Here is a 20,846-nt window from a genome sequence, read left to right on the forward strand (position 1 = left end):
GCAGAGAATCATCTCACTTTCCTCTGCTCCTCCTTAAAAAAAAAAAAAAAAAAAAAAAAACCTGCCCATCCTGTCAAGATCTGGAATCATAGAATCATAGAATATCAGGGTTGGAAGGGACCCCAGAAGGTCATCTAGTCCAACCCCCTGCTCGAAGCAGGACCAATTCCCAGTTAAATCATCCCAGCCAGGGCTTTGTCAAGCCTGACCTTAAAAACCTCTAAGGAAGGAGATTCTACCACCTCCCTAGGTAACGCATTCCAGTGTTTCACCACCCTCTTAGTGAAAAAGTTTTTCCTAATATCCAATCTAAACCTCCCCCATTGCAACTTGAGACCATTACTCCTCGTTCTGTCATCTGCTACCATTGAGAACAGTCTAGAGCCATCCTCTTTGGAACCCCCTTTCAGGTAGTTGAAAGCAGCTATCAAATCCCCCCTCATTCTTCTCTTCTGCAGACTAAACAATCCCAGCTCCCTCAGCCTCTCTTCATAAGTCATGTGCTTTAGACCCCTAATCATTTTTGTTGCCCTTCGCTGGACTCTCTCCAATTTATCCACATCCTTCTTGTAGTGTGGGGCCCAAAACTGGACACAGTACTCCAGATGAGGCCTCACCAGTGTCGAATAGAGGGGAACGATCACATCCCTCGATCTGCTCGCTATGCCCCTACTTATACATCCCAAAATGCCATTGGCCTTCTTGGCAACAAGGGCACACTGTTGACTCATATCCAACTTCTCGTCCACTGTCACCCCTAGGTCCTTTTCCGCAGAACTGCTGCCTAGCCATTCAGTCCCTAGTCTGTAGCGGTGCATTGGATTCTTCCATCCTAAGTGCAGGACCCTGCACTTATCCTTATTGAACCTCATCAGATTTCTTTTGGCCCAATCCTCCAATTTGTCTAGGTCCTTCTGTATCCTATCCCTCCCCTCCAGCGTATCTACCACTCCTCCCAGTTTAGTATCATCTGCAAATTTGCTGAGAGTGCAATCCACACCATCCTCCAGATCATTTATGAAGATATTGAACAAAACCGGCCCCAGGACCGACCCCTGGGGCACTCCACTTGACACCGGCTGCCAACTAGACATGGAGCCATTGATCACTACCCGTTGAGCCCGACAATCTAGCCAGCTTTCTACCCATCTTATAGTGCATTCATCTAGCCATACTTCCTTAACTTGCTGACAAGAATACTGTGGGAGACCGTGTCAAAAGCTTTGCTAAAGTCAAGAAACAATACATCCACTGCTTTCCCTTCATCCACAGAACCAGTAATCTCATCATAAAAGGCGATTAGATTAGTCAGGCATGACCTTCCCTTGGTGAATCCATGCTGACTGTTCCTGATCACTTTCCTCTCATGTAAGTGCTTCAGGATTGATTCTTTGAGGACCTGCTCCATGATTTTTCCAGGGACTGAGGTGAGGCTGACTGGCCTGTAGTTCCCAGGATCCTCCTTCTTCCCTTTTTTAAAGATTGGCACTACATTAGCCTTTTTCCAGTCATCCGGGACTTCCCCCGTTCGCCACGAGTTTTCAAAGATAATGGCCAAGGGCTCTGCAATCATAGCCGCCAATTCCTTCAGCACTCTCGGATGTAACTCGTCCGGCCCCATGGACTTGTGCACGTCCAGCTTTTCTAAATAGTCCCTAACCACCTCTATCTCCACAGAGGGCTGGCCATCTCTTCCCCATTCTGTGATGCCCAGCGCAGCAGTCTGGGAGCTGACCTTGTTAGTGAAAACAGAGGCAAAAAAAGCATTGAGTACATTAGCTTTTTCCACATCCTCTGTCACTAGGTTGCCTCCCTCATTCAGTAAGGAAACTTATTGTATCCTAAAATATCTTCGTAAGTTGATTCAAATGCAAAATTGCTGCGGGGTGCTGACCTATAGCCAAGGCCAGAGTGTGGTAGTTCATTACCACCCCAGGGGCAATGCCTCCCAGAGCTGCCAGCCCGTTGGGAGAGCGTGTTTGCTGTGTTAGCACCTGGGAGGGATGATACAAATGGCCTATGGCAATGGACTGACATGATTACACATCAAATCTAGAATGACACTAAAACATGTGAGAGACAAGGGCGGGTGAGGTAATATCTTCTATCGGACCAACTTCTGTTGGTGAGAGAGACAAGCTTTCGAGCCACACAGAGCTTTTCCTCAGGTCTGGGAAAGTAGATGTGTCATGTGACAGTGACTAGGCTATGTGGGTAGTATGAAATGAGGCTCTAATCATAAAATGCAGACAGTTACGATGATCTCACAGGGCAGTCTCCATACCTGCTTTGCACACCTACGCTCCCAAAAGATAGCAATATCTACTGTTCCTATATATCTGTAGATTAAAAGGCAAATATTGTTAGCTGAGATACAATGCAGATAGGCATTACAGAAATACCTGTGGCAGAGAAACAATAATGTATAGAAGACCTACACATATTGAATCTATTTCCTTAAGTTAAGTATCCTCACACCTTCTTGTCAACTGTAAATGAGCCATCTTGATTATCACTATAAAACTTTTTTTCTCCTGCTGATAATAGCTCATGTTAACTAATTAGCCTCTCACAGTTTGTATGGTAACTTCCAACTTATCTGTGTGTGTGTGTGTGTATATATATCTCTTACTATATGTTCCATTCTGTGCATCCAATGAAGTGGGCTATGCTTATGTGCCACAAGTACTCCTGTTCTTTTTGCGGATACAGACTAACACGGCTTCTACTCTGAAACCTGTCATATAGGAATACTGAAGGTCCATATTTTAACACTAGTCCAAATGGTACTTTTTTAACAATTCCCCCTAGTCTTGGAAAGTCATGAGCCTTCAAAGACAAGGACTGATACAACGCTATCATTCAGTGAGGTATCTTGCTGGCGCGAATGTCTTTGTTGTCACCCCATTAAACCGTTCTTCTGTTCTCCCTGCTCTTTGCATTCTTGTGAGTCTTGTGATTTTTATACTCCTGATGATGATTGATCTTTTGAGCGTCCCAGGTAAACTAAAATGGTCATCATGAAATTATAAATTGATCAGAGTGAACAGAAAGTGAAGAGCTTCTGAAGCCAAAGAAGTGGAATTATTTTTCTTTTCCCTAATTTTTGTTAAATATGGTACTATCTATATTTCCTATGGTTACAGAGCCACCTACTGGGAGGACAAGGTACATGGGAAACATCCAAGGACATAACTATTGAAATTGTTACTGTGGTTGTGACAGGGAAAATGGAATTTTAAGAAAATAAAGATTCGAAGAATCAAACTGTTAGAATTAATATTTAATCCGAGATCCTTCTTTGTTCATTATACAGAAAAAAGGTTCCAGATGTGACAGATTTCATGTGTTAAAATGTTTGAGAAATAACATGTAAAGCATGTATGAGGCATCTGATCCAGGATTGGAACTTTCTTAAGGGTGGGGGCAGAGGCTATTCTAAAACCCTGAAGGTTTGTCTACACTGCAATAAAAATTCCGCAGCACCAAGTCCCAGAGCCTGTGTCATCTGACTGAGGCTGCAAGTCTAAAAATATCTGTCTAGACATTTAGGCTCAGACTGTAGCTCAGGCTCTGAAATCCACCCACCCACAGGGTCTCAAAGCCCAGGATCCAGCCTGAGTCTGAACATCTACACTGCAACTTTTTAGCCCCATAGTCCAAGCCACATGCTCCAAATTCAGTTGACCTGGGCCTGTGCACCAGTTCTTTTTTTGCAGGGTAGATGTACCCTCAGATATTACAGTGATGAGAGCAGTATTAGAGCCTGTATAGAACAGAAAGAATAGAAGATGCTGTGAAATAAACTCAGTTTTACTCTGGAGAGTGAGCACATGGAAGTTTCTGCTTTCATCCCCAAAGAGTTTTCATGCAGCAGCATAATGCTGTGTCACTACTGGGACGCCTGAAAAAAATTCTCCCTTTTATATATAAATGTGTTCCTTGGAAGGTTGTTTTTTTTTTTAAACAGGAAGTCGGTTAGATCCTTGGATGGTGTAAATTGTCACAGCTCCAGTGGAAGACAATGGAGTTGTACTGATTTGCAGCAGCTGAGGATTTAGCCCAGTAACCATAAAAACTTATGGCAGAATGGGTACAATACAGTTCCAGATTAGTAATGGATAAATAATGCTTTAATATGGTTAAGAATGTGCTGCTCCACTGATCCTGCCATAAAATGGAATCATGTCCATTACCTACAAATTTTTGAAAATGTTTGACCAAATACGTGTCTGTTTACTTCACTTAGTATTTTTTTGTATATGTTGTGCATTTCTAAGACTGACAGTTCGGTAAATTTTAATACATTGATCACATGATACTGATTTTATTTTGGGGCACTGGCTCAAATATTAATGGGGAAACCGCTCAAGAGAACTGGCACCTAAAATGTAACGGACTGGAACAAGAGAGTTCAAATACTAGTTTCAGTGGGGTGAGGTAACCTACAATTGTTATATGTCAAATGATGGTACTAAAGATTTAGTGTTGTTTTTACCCTAGGTTTTGCTCTCCTCCAGCTACCTGCAGAAGCTGCTTGGGAGGTCAGTCCTACAGAATTCCCCTAAAGCACTTGTGACCAGTTCCTTAAAAGCAGCTTCTCTTCCCGTTGGCTTGAACAGCATCAGCAAAGGAAGAGGCTCAGATACCTCACAAGGGGAAACTCAAATAAACAGAGGCCTGGACTCCATCATTAGTACTGCAATCCCACGTATCATTGTTATTCCTACTTCCGAGACCAACCTCGTTGAAGGACAAGAAGAACATGAAAATGGAGAGGCAGAAGAGACTGATTTATTCCACCTTCATGGCAAGAATAATTTGTTGGACATAGACGGGCTTAACCCTTCCACAGATTTCCTTGAAGCATTTGAGAAGTTTCTGTCATAAGTGTAAAAAAGAAAACTTTCTGTTCATTGTTTTCTTGGCTGATTCTCCACATTATTATACCAAATAACTAAAACCTTCCAGATTAAATCTTCAGACTTTTTGTTTATTCGTATTATAGTCACTAGGCAGTCTTTGAATCCATCTTTGTTCAGACCTCTTCAGACACTGAAACAGACTTTTAGATGGTGCTGCTAAAATGATCAGTGGAATATCTCGCAGCAAACTAGAATGGCGTATTTCAAGTCAACCAGTTGCTTCATGATTTTTGAACATAGATGGGTGAATGCCAGCAAAGAAATATCTAGCACCCAATGAATACTTCTCCTACGTGGGTGCCCAGGATGCAGTTTCATGATTCAACGTCCTTCCAAGTACTATTCTCTCTAGAAGGCAGTAGTTTCTGGAATGTCATCACAGGACAAGCTATGTAGTGACTGCATACACCAAAATTTGTTCTTGACAGTATGGACTTCAGAAGAGTACTGCCCAAAATTATGGCAAACTTTACAGCAGCACCCACCGAGCTGGTGAGTAATGTGGACACCCTGTACCAGTCTCTCTTGCAAGTCTTGATACAACCTCATAATCAGAAGCACCTTCATCTTTTTATCAAGTCTTTTTTTTTTTCTAGTAGGAAGTTTCCTGTACTAGCTAGATGAATGGATCGTTCACGACAAAAGTGATTATTTGTTTAGAAGATAATAAGGGTAAGAAAGAGGGGCTTAGATTTGAGCTAAGTGCTAGGGCAGCCACCAGGCCCATTCAACGGATTACTGACAGGATTAGAGGTGTTATACTGCCCCCAAAACAAATCTTAAAGGCATTTTAGAGTATCTTGGGGTGCACAGTATTGTTTAAGCATGTGTGGACTGTAATGACTCTTATTCAAAGGGTGGATTCTCACAATTGGCTTCTCTCATTGATGAAAATAAAACACCAACTACTACAGTTCAGTTTTCTTGTTTGTGGGATACAAAGGGGGGGGCGGGGGAAGGCAGGTATTAAGAGCTTTTTATCCTCTGAGCTGCCAGTGAGAAAAAGAATGGGGATACATAAACTTTACTGTGAGGGACCAGCCTTCCAAAGTACCTCAGATGGACTTCTGACCCCAGCCTGAAGAAGAGCTCTGTGTAGCTCGAGAGCACGTCTCTCTCACCAACAGAAGTTGGTCCAATAAAAAATATTACCTCACTCACCTTGTCTTCCTATCCCAACTGTCATTTCCCAGCTGCTCCAGTGGGAATTGAGTATAGTAGCATAGGGCTATACCACTGTAAATGTGGGATTTACTGCAGGATCCCAGATCACACATTGACTTGTGGATAATGGTTTTGTTTCTTTCATCTTTGATTCATATTAGTTCCTTGAGTTCAGAATACCTTCCTTGCTTAGCATTTTGTTCCTTGTGGCTTTGTTTCTTTCCCCATTTTTCTTTTCTTAAACATATCCTCCAACTCTTTCTCATTCTCTCAGTCACACCCACTGGTGGGACACACAATGGACTAAATTCTGCTCTCTCTCATGTGGGTTTAACTTCACTGAAGAAAATAGTTACTGGTGTAACAGAACATAATTTGCTTAACAGACTTCAAGTCAAGCAAGCAGCTGATCCTCTGAATTTGTTTTCATAGTCTTCGTAAAAATGTCCTGTTTTATTCCAGTGACTGCCTTGTACATTATATTGAGAGCATTTCCCTGTTCTGTGCACACACTAAGAGCTTTTAAGATCTATCTCTTGCTTTTTTTTTTTTTTTCCTCCTGATGTGGAAACCTTGCAGGCTTATCTTTTTAAATCAAAAACAAGCCAAATCTAGTTTGCAGCTGTGTTAACAGTAAGTTAACTGAAGTATAAACCACAACTGATAAATCAAGGTGGGGGCTGGAATGCATCCACAATGGCATCATTTAGAATGATGCTAGGTGTCAGTAAGAAATTTTGAGAGACTTGATGGGATAGCTGGGGGAATTAGACAGGTCTGTCTAGCTTCTTTGGTACATGTGTTGCTCTCACTGGACGCACAGAGCTGCCATGACTTAAAATAACATTGAATGCTATTATGAACTCTCAGGATACCTTATTATTAATTATTACTTGTATTACAGTCGTGTCAGGATGCCCCAGCCAGGATCAGGGCCTCATAGTTCTAGGCGCTATACAAACACACATTAAAAAACAGTCCTTGCCCTACAATCTAAACAAACTTGTAACTTGTTAAAACAGTTTCCAAGTTATCATTAGAAAATAACCTCCTGAGGATGCTTTAAGATAACAGAACAATAATTAATTTTGAAGTTTATGGTAATTTGTTAGGAAGTACATTTGAAATTTCCATGACCATGACTCTTTCTCCACTTCCATGCACCTGGAGCCAGCACTTTCTAGAGGTCACTCTAGACTCCCCCTTCAACCATAAGAGTGCTTAGAGATATACACTGTTGTGGGTGCTGTCTGTCTCTGGAGGTGATCCGTTACCTACAGAAACTTTCTCTGCAGTTCCATCCCTGAAAAGACTTCATTGCTTCCATTGTAGCTGCAGTTCAGACACACCCCAGATTCCACTGAACTGGCTGGTGCATCACTGCTACAGAAGACTCCACGGTTCACCTCAGGAACTGAAGATTTCCAGCCAGTTGAGCTGAAAACTATGAAGTTTTCTTGGAGCTGATACCGGGACAAAAAAAGAACCTGGTAGTTTGCTAAAATGAGTGAGGGGAAAGAGGGCAAGGCCCAAAAGGTCCAACCATTTAAGGTTTTGGGACACCAATCTGTAGTATCCACACTTTTCACCTTCTCTCTTTAGCCCTCCACGCATTTTCCTTATGACTTCATGTTGTCCATCATGATTGTCTTGTCATCTATCTATCCAGTGCCTATCAGCAACTTTGTTCTCCCACCCTGTTCATTCTTTTTCCTGCAGGCGTGTTAGAGCCAAATTCTGCTTTCAATTACACACGTGCAATTCCTGGTGATAACATTTGGTGGCAGGAGGGACCTAGACACAGCACAACCAGTGCAGTTCTCCTGCATGAGGAGGCAGGCTGCTGAAGCCTGTGCAGAGTGTCCACATTCTCTGCATACCAAGGAGCAGAGCTCTATGTGAGGGGGTTTTGGAGGGGGAAATATGGGAGAGGAGAGGAGCTAGGACTTATGGATCCACAATTACACAGATCCAGCAGGCCATTGCTCCTTCCAAAAACCAGGGCAGTCAGAAGCAGCTGCGAAGCAATCTCTGGGACTGGGGAAAAGAAGACTTTTGTGAACCACTCTGTTTGCACTTTTGGATTAAGAGCAACGTACAAATGTACAGTAAGGACTCAGTCTCCCACTTTTAGAAAATATATGTATTTGTTCATACAAATGGATTAAGGAGAGAAGTCCTAACCGTGTTTAGTTTTTTTTGTTTTGTTTTTTGTTTTGTTTTTAAAGGAATGGCTGGAGAGAGAGCACATTAAAGTAAAAGGGACGACCTTTTCAAACTTGGGCTCTAATTCCCCCCCCCCCCAGTACACTTGTTAATTTTACTCATGTGAGGAGTTGCTTTGAAGTTGATGGGACCCCTCGCATGCACTCATTAGGTTCATGCTGAAGTTTGTGAGAAGCTAAGGCCTTAGCATCTAAAGGTAGACATTTCAATAGGAGTAGCCTGATTTTCAGTGGTGCTGAACACCCAGCGCTCCCACTGATTTCTGTGAAAACTGGTTTCTCAGCATGTCTGAAAATCAGACGTCTTCTATTGAGATCTTCAACTACAGACACCCAAGTTTGAGGAGCCTGACCAAAACCAATTAATAACTTTGGCAAAACACTTTGATCTTAGTCCTGAATCTTACTAGCCATTAATGAGCAATTGTTTGCTTCTGTGATTTCTCTGTTTAAAACAAATGTACCATGCATGCATTTTTGCTACTGGATCCATATGTAACGTAAGTCTTAGACTGCAGGTCTGTTAAACATTTCCTTTTCCCATGAATCAATGGGCTGCAGAAGGTAGACTTCAACCTGTTCTAGTTTAAAACAATGGTAAAATAAAGGTTTGGAATAAGAAATAAGTCCTTATTTAAACTCTTTGAATGCTGAAGTATTTTTCCCGCTGGTTCAGGTGGGGCCAAGGGCAGGCATTATATCATTGGTTCCCTTTCCTGGAAAGACCTGGAAAATCTGCAGTGTGCGTTCCCAAACATATTACACCCCCTCATTTAAAGCAATACCAACATAAAAAAAAACCCTCATAGACTACTGCCAGAAAGCTGTTTACGTACTGTTGTTACAAGTAACATGTAACTGCAAGTGAAAAATACACTTTTTTTCTCTATTTTTCTGCTTGTTTATGTATTTGCCAGCACTTTTTGCACAACCAGTTTCATAGTTTCTCCTGTATAAATAATGAGTTCCTCTGCTGTGGTATGCTTTCACACAGAGGAGGGGAGAACCTTGTCTAAAAAATAAGGAAACTGATTGTAACACCCTAAAATCTGGCAGGAGTATATAGGTGTAGAATATGAAATTTATTTTATCTGTGGAGCATGTGGGGTGGCAGGGGGTGTGAATTAATCATGCTTCACTTGATAGTGTCCCTTTAATATTTCAAATGCATGTGACAGTTAAACTACAGAGTGAAGTCAGACATAGGAGCAGTCGCTGAATCAGCAGATGTCCCACATATCTGGTCAAACAGAAGCTGGCAGTGGTTCATATTTTGCTGATAATTCATAGCATGGTACTATACATAAATATCCCAGTATGGGGATTGCACTGAAAAATTATATGAGAGGAGTGTTTTTCTGCTGGGATGCTCATCCTTCCTGAATCTGTCACATATTTTCACAAATCTCAATCATGCAAGGGTCCTGCCGCATTTCTGTCACTCATTTTATAAAGTTTCTGTGTTACCCTCCTGTCATTTTCTTGTTAGTGCGACAAACTCTATACTACACGGAAAATGTAAATCACATGCAAATCCATTTCTACATATACATACCACTAATTCTTGCTCACAGTACACAAACAGTACAAGGATGGGGACATAATCCTTTACTATCGAAAGTAAAACAATCTCACCTTGTAAAATATTTCACAGAGAGAAAAATGTTAATCCTCTAATCTGATACAAAAATAGAAATTTTGTTCCAAAAATGTTTGCTGTTTATTGCTTATATTTGCATACTTTTTTAAAAATAATTTTTATCATTTCAAAAGTCAGTTGTGCTTTTCCTGCTGGGTCCCCCTCCGTCTAAAACTAGCCTTCAAATGAAACTCAACACTCCCAGTCACTGAGCTGGCGAGAGTGCACCAAATATAAAAGTCAAAATAAGAACAAAATGGCAGCTGCTGCACCATCCCCATCAACAGCGTTCGCACTTCGCAATAACGGTTGTGAGGTGAGCTTGGTAAAAAAGGCTCTGCTTCCATCCATTCTTCCATGTAGAGATGGTCCAATGGAGCAATCCTGTCCTAAACATTAGTGACAAAACCTTGACATGGAGGAATTATGACACTGTCACAGCTAATTGAGAATGATCATTTTAAAACATTGTAGATCTTCAGCCACAATTTGGCTTGCCCTGCTCCAGAGCATGGAAATATCTCCAGTTAAAGCATTTACTTAGGAATGAATTTGGACCAGATGCATTGGGACCTCCAGAACTTTTATTATTTTGGAGGAAACTTCCTGGATTTTCTCAGCCAATGGTATCCAGTGTTTGGCCCAAAAACTTGGCCAACGATTGATAATTTGAAAGTTGCTTAGAAAAGAAATTTGGATACACAACTATCTGCAACCCACTGGAAAACAATTGTCTCTAATCTTTAAAAAGCAACTATAGACCTGAGCCTACAACTTATTAACCAAAAGCTTTTTCCAGTACTCTGGTCCCCACATAGGCTATTGGTTATGGGCCACATAAATGCGGACTTCTGTTGAAAATGTAACTCCTTTGGTACTACATGAGCTCATATGTTTTGGGAATGATCCTTCATCAAGATTTCCTGTATGAAGTGGGTTAAAGGACCAATTTGATATTGGATGCTAAGTTGGAGCCTGTCTCCTTACATTTAATTCTTGGATATATTCCTGATACCTGGAGATTAGCTAGTAACAAGGCGGCATGGTTTTAACATGCAGTTTTGGTCCCTACAAAATTAATCCTGCAAAAATGGAAAAGTCTATCCCGACCAGTGATGTGGCTGACCTCACAGCTAACAAATGACTGGCATTCTTCAGAAAGGGAATTCAAAACAATTTGGGCTGACTTTTTAGAGGTCTGGAATTAACATAGACCCTGAAGAGAGAGATGTCACTTTCCTTCCCCTTCCGTTAGCCTAACCCTCTTTATTTCCTTTCTGTATTATGATGAATCTGATATTTTGGTATATTTGTTGTATTTGGAAAAAATAATAAAATTATAAATAATAAGAGTGTTAGCCCTTTACCTCTGTGCCTGAGAGCATGCTCAGTAGATTAAGATTGTTCAAAGGTTTGAGCAGTAAGCTGCTAATAAACTCAACTACACCTATGAAAATGGTAGTTTTCAGAGGTTTATAGCTGAGCTAACTGTGGGTGGATTTTAATGGGAACAGCACAATACACCTCCCTGAGGTGTCCCCCTTCCAAATTTCAAGTTCCCGCTCCAAAGCATGGAAGTAATGAAGCTCTTCAAAGAAACAGCTGGAAATATTTAACAGCACCACTGTTTTTCTATTAGCAGTGTTTTCGGAAACAGCCAAACCCTATTGTCTAAAACTTCCAAATAAAAAAAAATCAGCCTTGGGCAGACAGCAGTGTGGCAAATGTCAGATGGAATGGTTACAGTTTAATAACTCTCTAAGCAACCAAACCAGGAGTCTACAATGGAAAGTGTTAGGCAACCTTAATTGTAGGTGTCGAGGGTGACTCCACCTCTAATGGGAGACTGGAACAGTAGGCATTCTGTTTGAAGATTCAAGTGTGATAAAACTTCTTGTGGTTTTGGAATGAATTTATATCAAGTTATCTGATCAGTTGACTCTGAATGTATAAAGGAAGCTTCTTGATTCTGTTTGATACCTATAATAGTTTAATTTTCAAAGTGGTGAAGATCCCTGCCACAACCAGTAGAATGTGCTGATTACAAACTAATTTCTCCTTTAAATTCTGGAATTGAAATCCTTTCTAAAATGCTCCACAGAGGCTGCAACTTCCCTTGTAAATTAGACTGAGAGAGAGATTAATGAAAGGGACATCAAACAGTGGATAATCTTGGACAGTGGATTAGTTTGGCACAATAATAAAATAAAAAATCCCCAAGTAATCCTGCTGCTAGACTCAAAGTTTTGAGCTGAATGAGTTATTGGGAGTTTCAAATACTTTCTGGAGGTTTTTGAGCCTAAATTAGTGGTTGAGTAAAACAATAGGCAGATGTTCTATCATCTGATCTAATAGGATGTCGTGAATTTCTTTCTTAACAAGAAGCACACATCAAACATGTCTAGTTACTAAGGCCCCGATACACCAAGGTATTTAGATGCCTAATTCCCACTGATTTCAATGGGAGTTTGGTGTCTAAATACCTTTGAGGATCTGGAGCCTAACTTCCAGAGATAGTTGGGGAATGGACAGAAGCTCTGTCATTCTTTCCACATGGTAATTTTATGGAAATGAGTTTGAACATCATCATTAAAACAGAGTTCTCTTCATGAAGAGAATTCCTCTCATGCAGTGGATTTTGTAAGGTGGAGAGGGTTCTGCTGCAGCTGATTCTGAAGACTCAGCTCATCTTCTGCTTTTGTGTGTGGCTGCCTCTTGCCCACAGGAACTACGTGTAAACCACGTACACGTTGCTAGGTAGGACAAATATTTGTCACGCCACAAAGCTCCCTCAAGGCTGCAAAATAAAATAACTGCATTGTCTATTAATGGTCTGGTTTGTCTTTCTCCTGAGTCTTAAACTCCTCGGCCTCACTGGCTTTGAGTGATGATCTGTTAGGCCAAGGCAGTTCGGCAAGCAGAGGGTGGTACTGTATTGTTTTATTATGCTGCCCACTCTGGGAGTGGCTGCGGTGGTTCTTTAAGATGCTCTGGCATGTGTCCCTTCTGGCACAGGCTGCTTCCTCAGGGAGCCATTGTTTTTGTGCTGGGCTGGATTTATTTTCTTGCATGATTATTTTTTCCTGGCACAGCTTCTAAGCACTGTTTTGAAGGTGTTTCGCAGACAGTCTTTCAGCATTTGGTGGTAATAGCACATTCTGGTACTGTTGAGACAATGATGTATTTCTTGTTGGGTGAAGTTTACAGGCCACATTGTTCCTGTCAGGCCGGGATAGCAATTGAGCTAGTAGGATATCCAGATAAGAAACTCCCCCAGGCCTTTCCCCCACCCCGCCCCCGTTTTTGATGGTAGTGGCGTTTCCAAACTGTACTGAAAGAGAAGGGTTCAGGCCACAAAATTTGGAAGCAGATTTTGAACACAGTGTAGTTGAGTGCAGGGAAAAGGGGAGCATAGGTTGAATCTAGCAAGATTAAAAAAATGAAAGTAAAAAAAAAAAACGCTTTTATTTGCCTTCTGTTTTAGAGCCATCAGGGATCATGTTTTCATGCTGTTCTCTGCGACCAAGAGGGCTAGGAACATCCTGTTCTTGAACTAAAAGGTGAAATTTTCACATTATCACCTGACTCTAAGAGCTGAGGCTTTAAGAAAACCACCCAACAGACACATGATAAAGTTGCAAGAATTGGCAACACTGTAGGTTACTTGGGAAACTTTGTGAATTTAACCATGCAGAGTTCCTGGGTACAGGGGCGGTAGATTTGTATAATTTTTGGCAGTGCCCGGAACAGGTCCAAGTCCCCACGCCCCTCCACCACACAAACATACACACACACCTGCCTAAGGCTCTGGGAGGGAGTTTGGGTGTGGGAGGGGTTGGGCTCTGGGAGGGCATTTGGGTACAGGCTCTGGGCTGGGGCAGTGCAGGGGGTGGGCTCTGGGAGGGAGTTTGGGTGCGGGGTCTGGGCTGGGGCCAGGGGGTGGGCTCTGGGAGGGAGTTTGGGTGCGGGATCTGGGCTTGAGCAGGGGGGTGGGGTGCTGGAGAGGGTGAGGGATGCAGCGCTTACCTCGGGCAACTCACGAAAGCGACCCACAGCCCCCTCTGGCAGCAGCTCCTAGGCGGAGGGCCAGAGGAGTCTCCGCACATCACTGCCCGCATGCACCGCCCCCCTAGCTCCCATTGGCCGCAGTTGGCAGAGTTGGCGTTCAGGGTGGGGGCAGCACACCGGGCTGCCCTCTGGGGCAGCAGGGACCTGCCGGCCACTTCCGGAAGCGGAGCGGGCGGGCAGGAAGCCACCTTAGCCCTGTTGCGCTGCTGGTGGTGGTGGTGGGGGCCCAGACCCTTTTAAATTTCCTGTTGGCAATAGGCGGGGCCGAAGAGGATGCTCCAGGGGAGGCAGGCTGAGGTGGCAGATGGGGCCAGGGGAGAGACTGGGCCCCAAACTTTGGTGGAGGCAGGCCCCCATGCTCTCATATTGGTGGAGCACGGGCACCATGGGCCCATACAACTCGCGGCTCCTGCCTGGGTATTATTTCTCTGGAGGAGGAGTTTTCCATCATCCAGAGTACACAATCACATGTCCCAGGTTCCAGATAGAATCATAGAAGATTAGGGTTGGAGGAGACCTCAGGAGGTCATCTAATCCAATCCCCTGCTCAAAGCAGGACCAACCCCAACTAAATCATCCCAGCCAGGGCTTTGTCAAGCCTGACCTTAAAAACCTCTAAGGAAGGAGATTCCACCACCTCCCTAGGTAACCCATTCCAGTCCTTCACCACCCTCCTAGTGAAATAGTGTTTCCTAATATCCAACCTAAACCTCTCCCACTGCAACTTGAGACCATTGTTTCTTGTTCTGTCACCTGCCACCGCTGAGAACAGCCTAGCTCCATCCTCTTTGGAACCCTCCTTCAGGTAGTTGAAGGCTGCTATCAAATCCCCCCTCACGCTTTTCTTCTGCAGACTAAATAAGCCCAGGTCCCTCAGCCTCTCCTCATAAGACATGTGCCCCAGCCCCCTTATCATTTTCATTGCCCTCCGCTAGATTCACTCCAATTTGTCCACATCCAATTTCCCTTCTGTAGCGGGGGGGCCCAAAACTGGATGCAACACTCCAGATGTGGCCTCACCAGTGTCAAATAGAGGGGAATAATCACTTCTCTCGATCTGCTGGCAATGCTCCTACTTATGCAGCCCAATATGCCGTTAGCTTTCTTGACAACAAGGGCACACTGTTGACTCATATCCAGCTTCTTGTCCACTGTAATCCCCAGTTCCTTTTCTGCAGAACTGCGGCTTAGCCAGTCGGTCCCCAGCCTGTAGCAGTGCATGGGATTCTCACTTCCTAAGTGCAGGACTCTACACTTGTCTTTGTTGAACCTCATCAGATTTCTTTTGACGCAATCCTTCAATTTGTCTAGGTAACTCTGGACCCTATCCCTACCCTCCAGTGTACGTACCTCTCCCCGCAGCTTAGTGTCATCTGTGAACTTGCTGAGGGTGCAATCCATTCCACCATCCAGATCATTAATGAAGATCTTGAACAAAACTGGCCCCAGGACAGACCCCTGGGTACTCTGCTTGATACTGGCTGCCAACTAGAATCAAGCCATTGATCTCTACCCATTGAGCCCGACGAGCTAGCCAGCTTTCTATCCACCTTATCCATTCATCCAAGCCATCCTTTTTTAACTTGCTGGCAAGAATACTGTGGGAGACCGTATCAAAAGCTTTGCTAAAGTCAAGATATATCACGTCCACTGCTTTCCCCCCATATCCACAGAGCCAGTTATCTCATCATAGAAGGCAATCAGGTTGGTCAGGCATGACTTGCCCTTGGTGAATCCATGCTGACTGTTCCTGATCACCTTCCTCTCCGACAAGTGCTTCAAAATGGATTCCTTGAGGACCTGCTCCATGTTTTTTCCAGGGACTGAGGTGAGGCTGACTGGTCTGCCGTTCCCCGGATTCACCTTCTTCCCTTTTTTAAAGATGGGCATTATATTTGCCTTTTTCAATCATCCGGGACCTCCACCAATCGCCACGAGTTTTCAAAGATAATGGCCAGTGGCTCTGCAATCACATCAGCCACATCAGCCAACGCCCTCAACACCCTTGGATGCATTAGATCTGGCCCCATGGACTTGTGCATGTCCAGCTTTTCTAAACAGTCCTTAACCTGTTCTTTCACCACTGAGGGCTGCTCACCTCCTCCCCGTACTGTGCTGCCCAGTGTAGCAATCTGGGAGCTGACCTTGCCTGTGAAGACCAAGGTCAAAAAAGCATTGAGTACTTCTGCTTTTTCCACATTATCTGTCAGTAGGTTGCCTCCCCCATTCAGTAAGGGTTCCACACTTTCCCTGCTAACCTTCTTGTTGCTAACATACCTGTAGAAACCCTTCTTGTTACTCTTCACATCCCTTGCTAGCTGCAACTCCAATTGTGCTTTGGCCTTCCTGATTACACCCCTGCATTCTCGAGCAACATTTTTATACTCCTCCCGAGTCATCTGTCCAAGTTTCCACTTCTTGTAAGCTTCCTTTTGGTGTTTAAGCTCACCGAAGATTTCTCTGTTAAGCCAAGCTGCTCGCCTGCCTTATTTGCTATTCTTTCTGCACATCAGGATAGTTTGTTCCCGTGCCATCACTAAGGCTTCTTTAAAATACAGCCAGCTCTTCTGGACTCCTTTCCCCCTCATATTAGCCTCCCAGGGGATCCTGCCCATCAGTTCCCTGATGGAGTCAAAGTCTGCTTTTCTGAAATCCAGGTCCATATTCTGCTGCTCTCCTTTCTTCCAAATGGGTCTAGAGCATTCGGAAAAAGGGCAGAGATTTACGTGAGGGGGCACCCACCTCAGTGCTGCATTCTTATTTTTCCTTCCCTCCTGGCAGTAAGGTTCTCTGACCATGGAGGTGCAAAGCCCATCTCCTTCCATCCCTGAGAGACAGAAGTGCAGAAGTTAAAACTGCTCATTATAGTTATTAACATGGGAAATTCTGCTGGTGTGGCAGAGGGGGATGGTGTGTAGAGTAGCAATCCCCTGGCTCCAGCCATGCTCTCATTCCCCTCAAGCCATCCGTCCACAAAAGCTGCAGAGCCCCAAAGGCACCGTGTGTACAAAGGACCTTCAGCAGGATAACAGAAAGATGGATGAAGTGGGCTTCTCTTTCTCCTCGCGGTATAGGGGTCTATTCTCTCTATAATGTTTAATAAATGATTAGGAGGCTATTGCTGAGCCCAAGATTCAAAATCTCCAAAACATAAGTCAGGCCCTCCCAATCATGAGACTGGCTTAAAATCATGGTGTTGTAAAAACAGTAGATTTAGGGTCCTTTTTATTTGCCTTCTACTTCTGAACCCTTAGTGTTCACATTTTCAGACTCTGTATCCAGAAGGGCTACACCTAGAATTGTGTTATGAAAACTGAGATTCTCGTGTAAGAACTCAACTCCAGGCATTGGAGCTTTAAGAAAAACACCATATATCATGGGCCTTGTGATAAAAGCATGGTAGTTGGCAAAACCTCAGTTCATTCACGAAAGAAGGCCTGACTGTGTTCACTGTATAAACTTATGGCTCAGTGAGTAGTCACTCCCACGTTTAAAACATGCTACCTATCCTTACAATCCCCTCTATGCAATAAAGGTGAGAAAGCAAAGGGAAGTGTCTTTTAATATCTGAATAGAGGACAGAGGTTGGACACATTCACAGATTCTAAAAAGTAAGTTCTGGTATTTACAAGAGAAACGGGCAGAAAACATTTAAAGTATCAGATTTTAAACCAAGGTAGGATTAATACCAAAAAATCTATTATTTTATTCCTAAAGCAGTTTAATTAAATTGCAAAGGAAAGACCTGTTTGTTCCACTACCTTAGCTAGATAATTACAAGGAAATATATATTTGCTGAGGGTAAGATTGTCCTTGACACCAATAAGCTTTGATTCAGGCCCTGGAAAAGCTGACTTATGCTGCCTATATCCAGGCATTACCACTGATTCTACCTTCATGCCTTTAATCCTGTGTGATTTATAAAGGTTGTAATAAAAAAATTGTATTTTAAAATCAGGGATATCTGCCATAACATTTGACACGTTTTATAATTCATTTTAAAAGGGGGGGCAGGGATTGTTCATACGTATGTTCAGATCTAGTTAATGTACTTTTTTAAACCAAACTTTCCCTGATTTTGTCCCACTTGCTTTTTTTTTTGTTACTATCCACAGCTTAGTAAGTATTCCGCAGCCCCTATTTTAAAATGACAGTATTGTACAGAACTAGTCCCAAGCCTCTTAGCAGCAAATGTAAGCTGTCATTTTTGGAAATCATAAATAGTGCCATCCTAAACATAGGGAAATATGCCCTCTCGATAAGGTGGCTGAGTTGATAATAGTACAGTAAAAATTCCTGATCCTCCAGTCGGCATATCTTGCACCCTCCACCAGAATATGCTGGCAATTTTGAAAGTCACCACACAATTAAAACTAGTGCAGTGCTTCAGACCATATTTTGACTTTCATGCTGCATGTTTGCTGTACATGGTGCTTGGAATATCTCCAAAACTTTCTGTCCCTGCTCTTACAAAGTTGGCTTGTACTTGTACCTAGAGAGCAAGGTATTTAAAACCATGCAATCTGTTGTTCACATACCTGAAATTCACTGGCTATCAATAAGTACCAGTATAATAATGTTTCCACCAACCAACCATGGCATCAGGATAATGATGATGAGGATGATTACCTGCGCTGATGTCCTCTGACTGACCTGGGGAAAGCATAAGAATTATCAGAGGCTGCTTACTAGCCTTTAATTTTATGTCACATAGAGCAATACTAGCTGACCCTGACACTCTGAGAACAGGTGTAGGATAAAAAGTGCTAAAATGTAATCAGGCTAGGAAAGGAGCCTCCTCCATTTGGTATTACATCCAGTTTCAGTTACCTAAGAAAAGTCCTGTTCCATCCAGAACATAACACTTTTTGAATTACAAAATGATGGGGTGTATGCCACACACTAGCCCCAAGAGGGCTGAATTACATCAAGTGGGCCCAATCAGCCAATTAGGCTGCCAATGGGAGAGAGCTAAGCTGCAGGAAGCTAATTAGAAGAAGGTTCACCTGTGAGGGAACAGGTGGGGTTTCTATAAAGCAAGGAGGCAGGCCCCAAACAGGAAGCTTGCAGTTTTTCTTTCTGAGGGAAGGGAGAAGTCTAGTAAGATGGAATCCAGGGGCAAAAGCAGTAAGTGCTGAAGATGTAGACTTTAATTATTACCTACAAGGCCCTGGACTGGAACCTAGAGTAGAGGGTGGACCCAGATTTCCCCTAATGACCACGGCAGAATGGTACTGTTTGGGGGTAGTGGACAAGAAGACTACCTGGAGAAATGCTGAAAAACTATTTCAGAAGAGGAACTCCCTTAATGACCTGGGCAGAGGGCTAAGTCATGAAGAGTGAGCAGCAGTTCCTGGAGCAAGAGAGGGATTGCAGGCAAAGATGGAGAGAGTGATGGAGCACAGCTGAAGGAAGGGGCATTGACCATGCAGAGCTACTCCCCAGAAAGACCAGAAGAAAACACCACTTCTGGTGAGTAGAGGTATCCCTCCCTCCCCCCTTTCTGTCACAAGTGAAAAGAAAAGTCACACAAGTATTGCGAAGTGTCTCCTTGGTTTATAAAGATGTTTTTTCTATCTAGGGAAGCTGGGTCACAATCCTGGTGGATGGGTCTTGCAAGAATGGGATGTCCTGTAGAACACCTTGGGCGGCTGCAGAAAGAGATGTAAGTGGAACTCCTCTTCTGACCCACTATTCAGACCAGTACCCCAGCACTGTGATAGAGGGAACTGTACTGTTTTAGATGCTGTATGTCTGGTGAGACTTGAGGCCTGACTACTTGTGGCCGTTTAAGTTCCCCGGCACCTTCTGCAAAAATAGGGCCAAAAATTAATTTGGCGAACTACCCTTGCAGCATAAGGGCTTATCTATCTGGTGCATTAGTCTTCACTAAAGGGTACAAATTCTCATACACATTAGTGTGTCTTGTCCTAACTGACCTTTATGAACCCTGCTGGTCTGCACTAAAGATTCCCTAGTGTGTATTAATGTGGAACTGTTTGAAACCTCACTAGTGCAGACTACAGCACCATGTAGACTAGCCCAGAGGATATAGTATTCCTTTTACATCAGTAATCTTTCTTTTCCTTCTTCAATAATAAACTCTTCACACACACACTCACAAACATAAGCAAATGTATCAAGCAATTTCTTCTACAGGCTGGAAAGGAAGAAATGGAGGGGAGGGGTGGTCCTGTTTCTATTTTTAAATACTTTAGAGACATTCAGATGCCACAGTGATGGAGACCAGACAAATACCTAGATATAAAATATTACATATTAAGTACATCTGGTCTCTCTCTTATCTCAAGGGTTATAGTAACAGTTCCCAGTGTGAACAGCAGCTATCAAAACAACAGGCAATTTTCCTGGAATTGATTACATGAAATATTAATCTATGTAATGTCTCATCCATATGTTGTCCTCTGTCATAGAACTTCTGCTGTAGGGTACTGCTGTTCTGCATGTAGATTGTGGTTAGCTTATGTGAAACGTGACAGACAAGAAGACTATGGGCAGGGAGGACTCGTCGTCAAATGCTGGTAATGTTTGATTTCTTCAGAATGCACACCCATAATCATCATTCATCGCTCCATAGCAGAATAGTGTTCTGAACAATTTAGCTCTCTTATGAGCCCATAATGCCCCACTGCATCATATGCAGCACTTAAAGGTGGCAGCCCATGCTTTTCCTGTCTTTAAAGGCATCTTCATTGTTTTGCTAAGAGGTGGGTTGCCTTAATCATAAGCTATTGACAACAAGAAAATTTGCCGGCTTATAAAGATTTTGCCGGCTTTATAAAACTGGGGGAAAAAAAACAGGCA

The 20,846-nt window shown here is 43.1% G+C and overlaps 1 protein-coding gene across 1 annotated transcript in view; it reads left to right on the forward strand.

Annotated features, from left to right (window-relative positions):
- Positions 1–5,859, forward strand: part of LOC141986274 (melanopsin-like) — a 64,334-nt gene extending 58,475 nt beyond the window's left edge. The window contains exon 10 of the mRNA XM_074950609.1: positions 4,504–5,859. Within this exon, the coding sequence (XP_074806710.1) occupies positions 4,504–4,890 (387 nt within the window). The 3' untranslated portion in view covers positions 4,891–5,859. The remainder of the gene's footprint in view (positions 1–4,503) is intronic.
- The last annotated feature ends 14,987 nt before the right edge of the window (positions 5,860–20,846 follow it).

Source organism: Natator depressus, chromosome 4, assembly GCF_965152275.1.
Source record: "Natator depressus isolate rNatDep1 chromosome 4, rNatDep2.hap1, whole genome shotgun sequence".
Taxonomy (NCBI): domain Eukaryota; kingdom Metazoa; phylum Chordata; order Testudines; family Cheloniidae; genus Natator; species Natator depressus.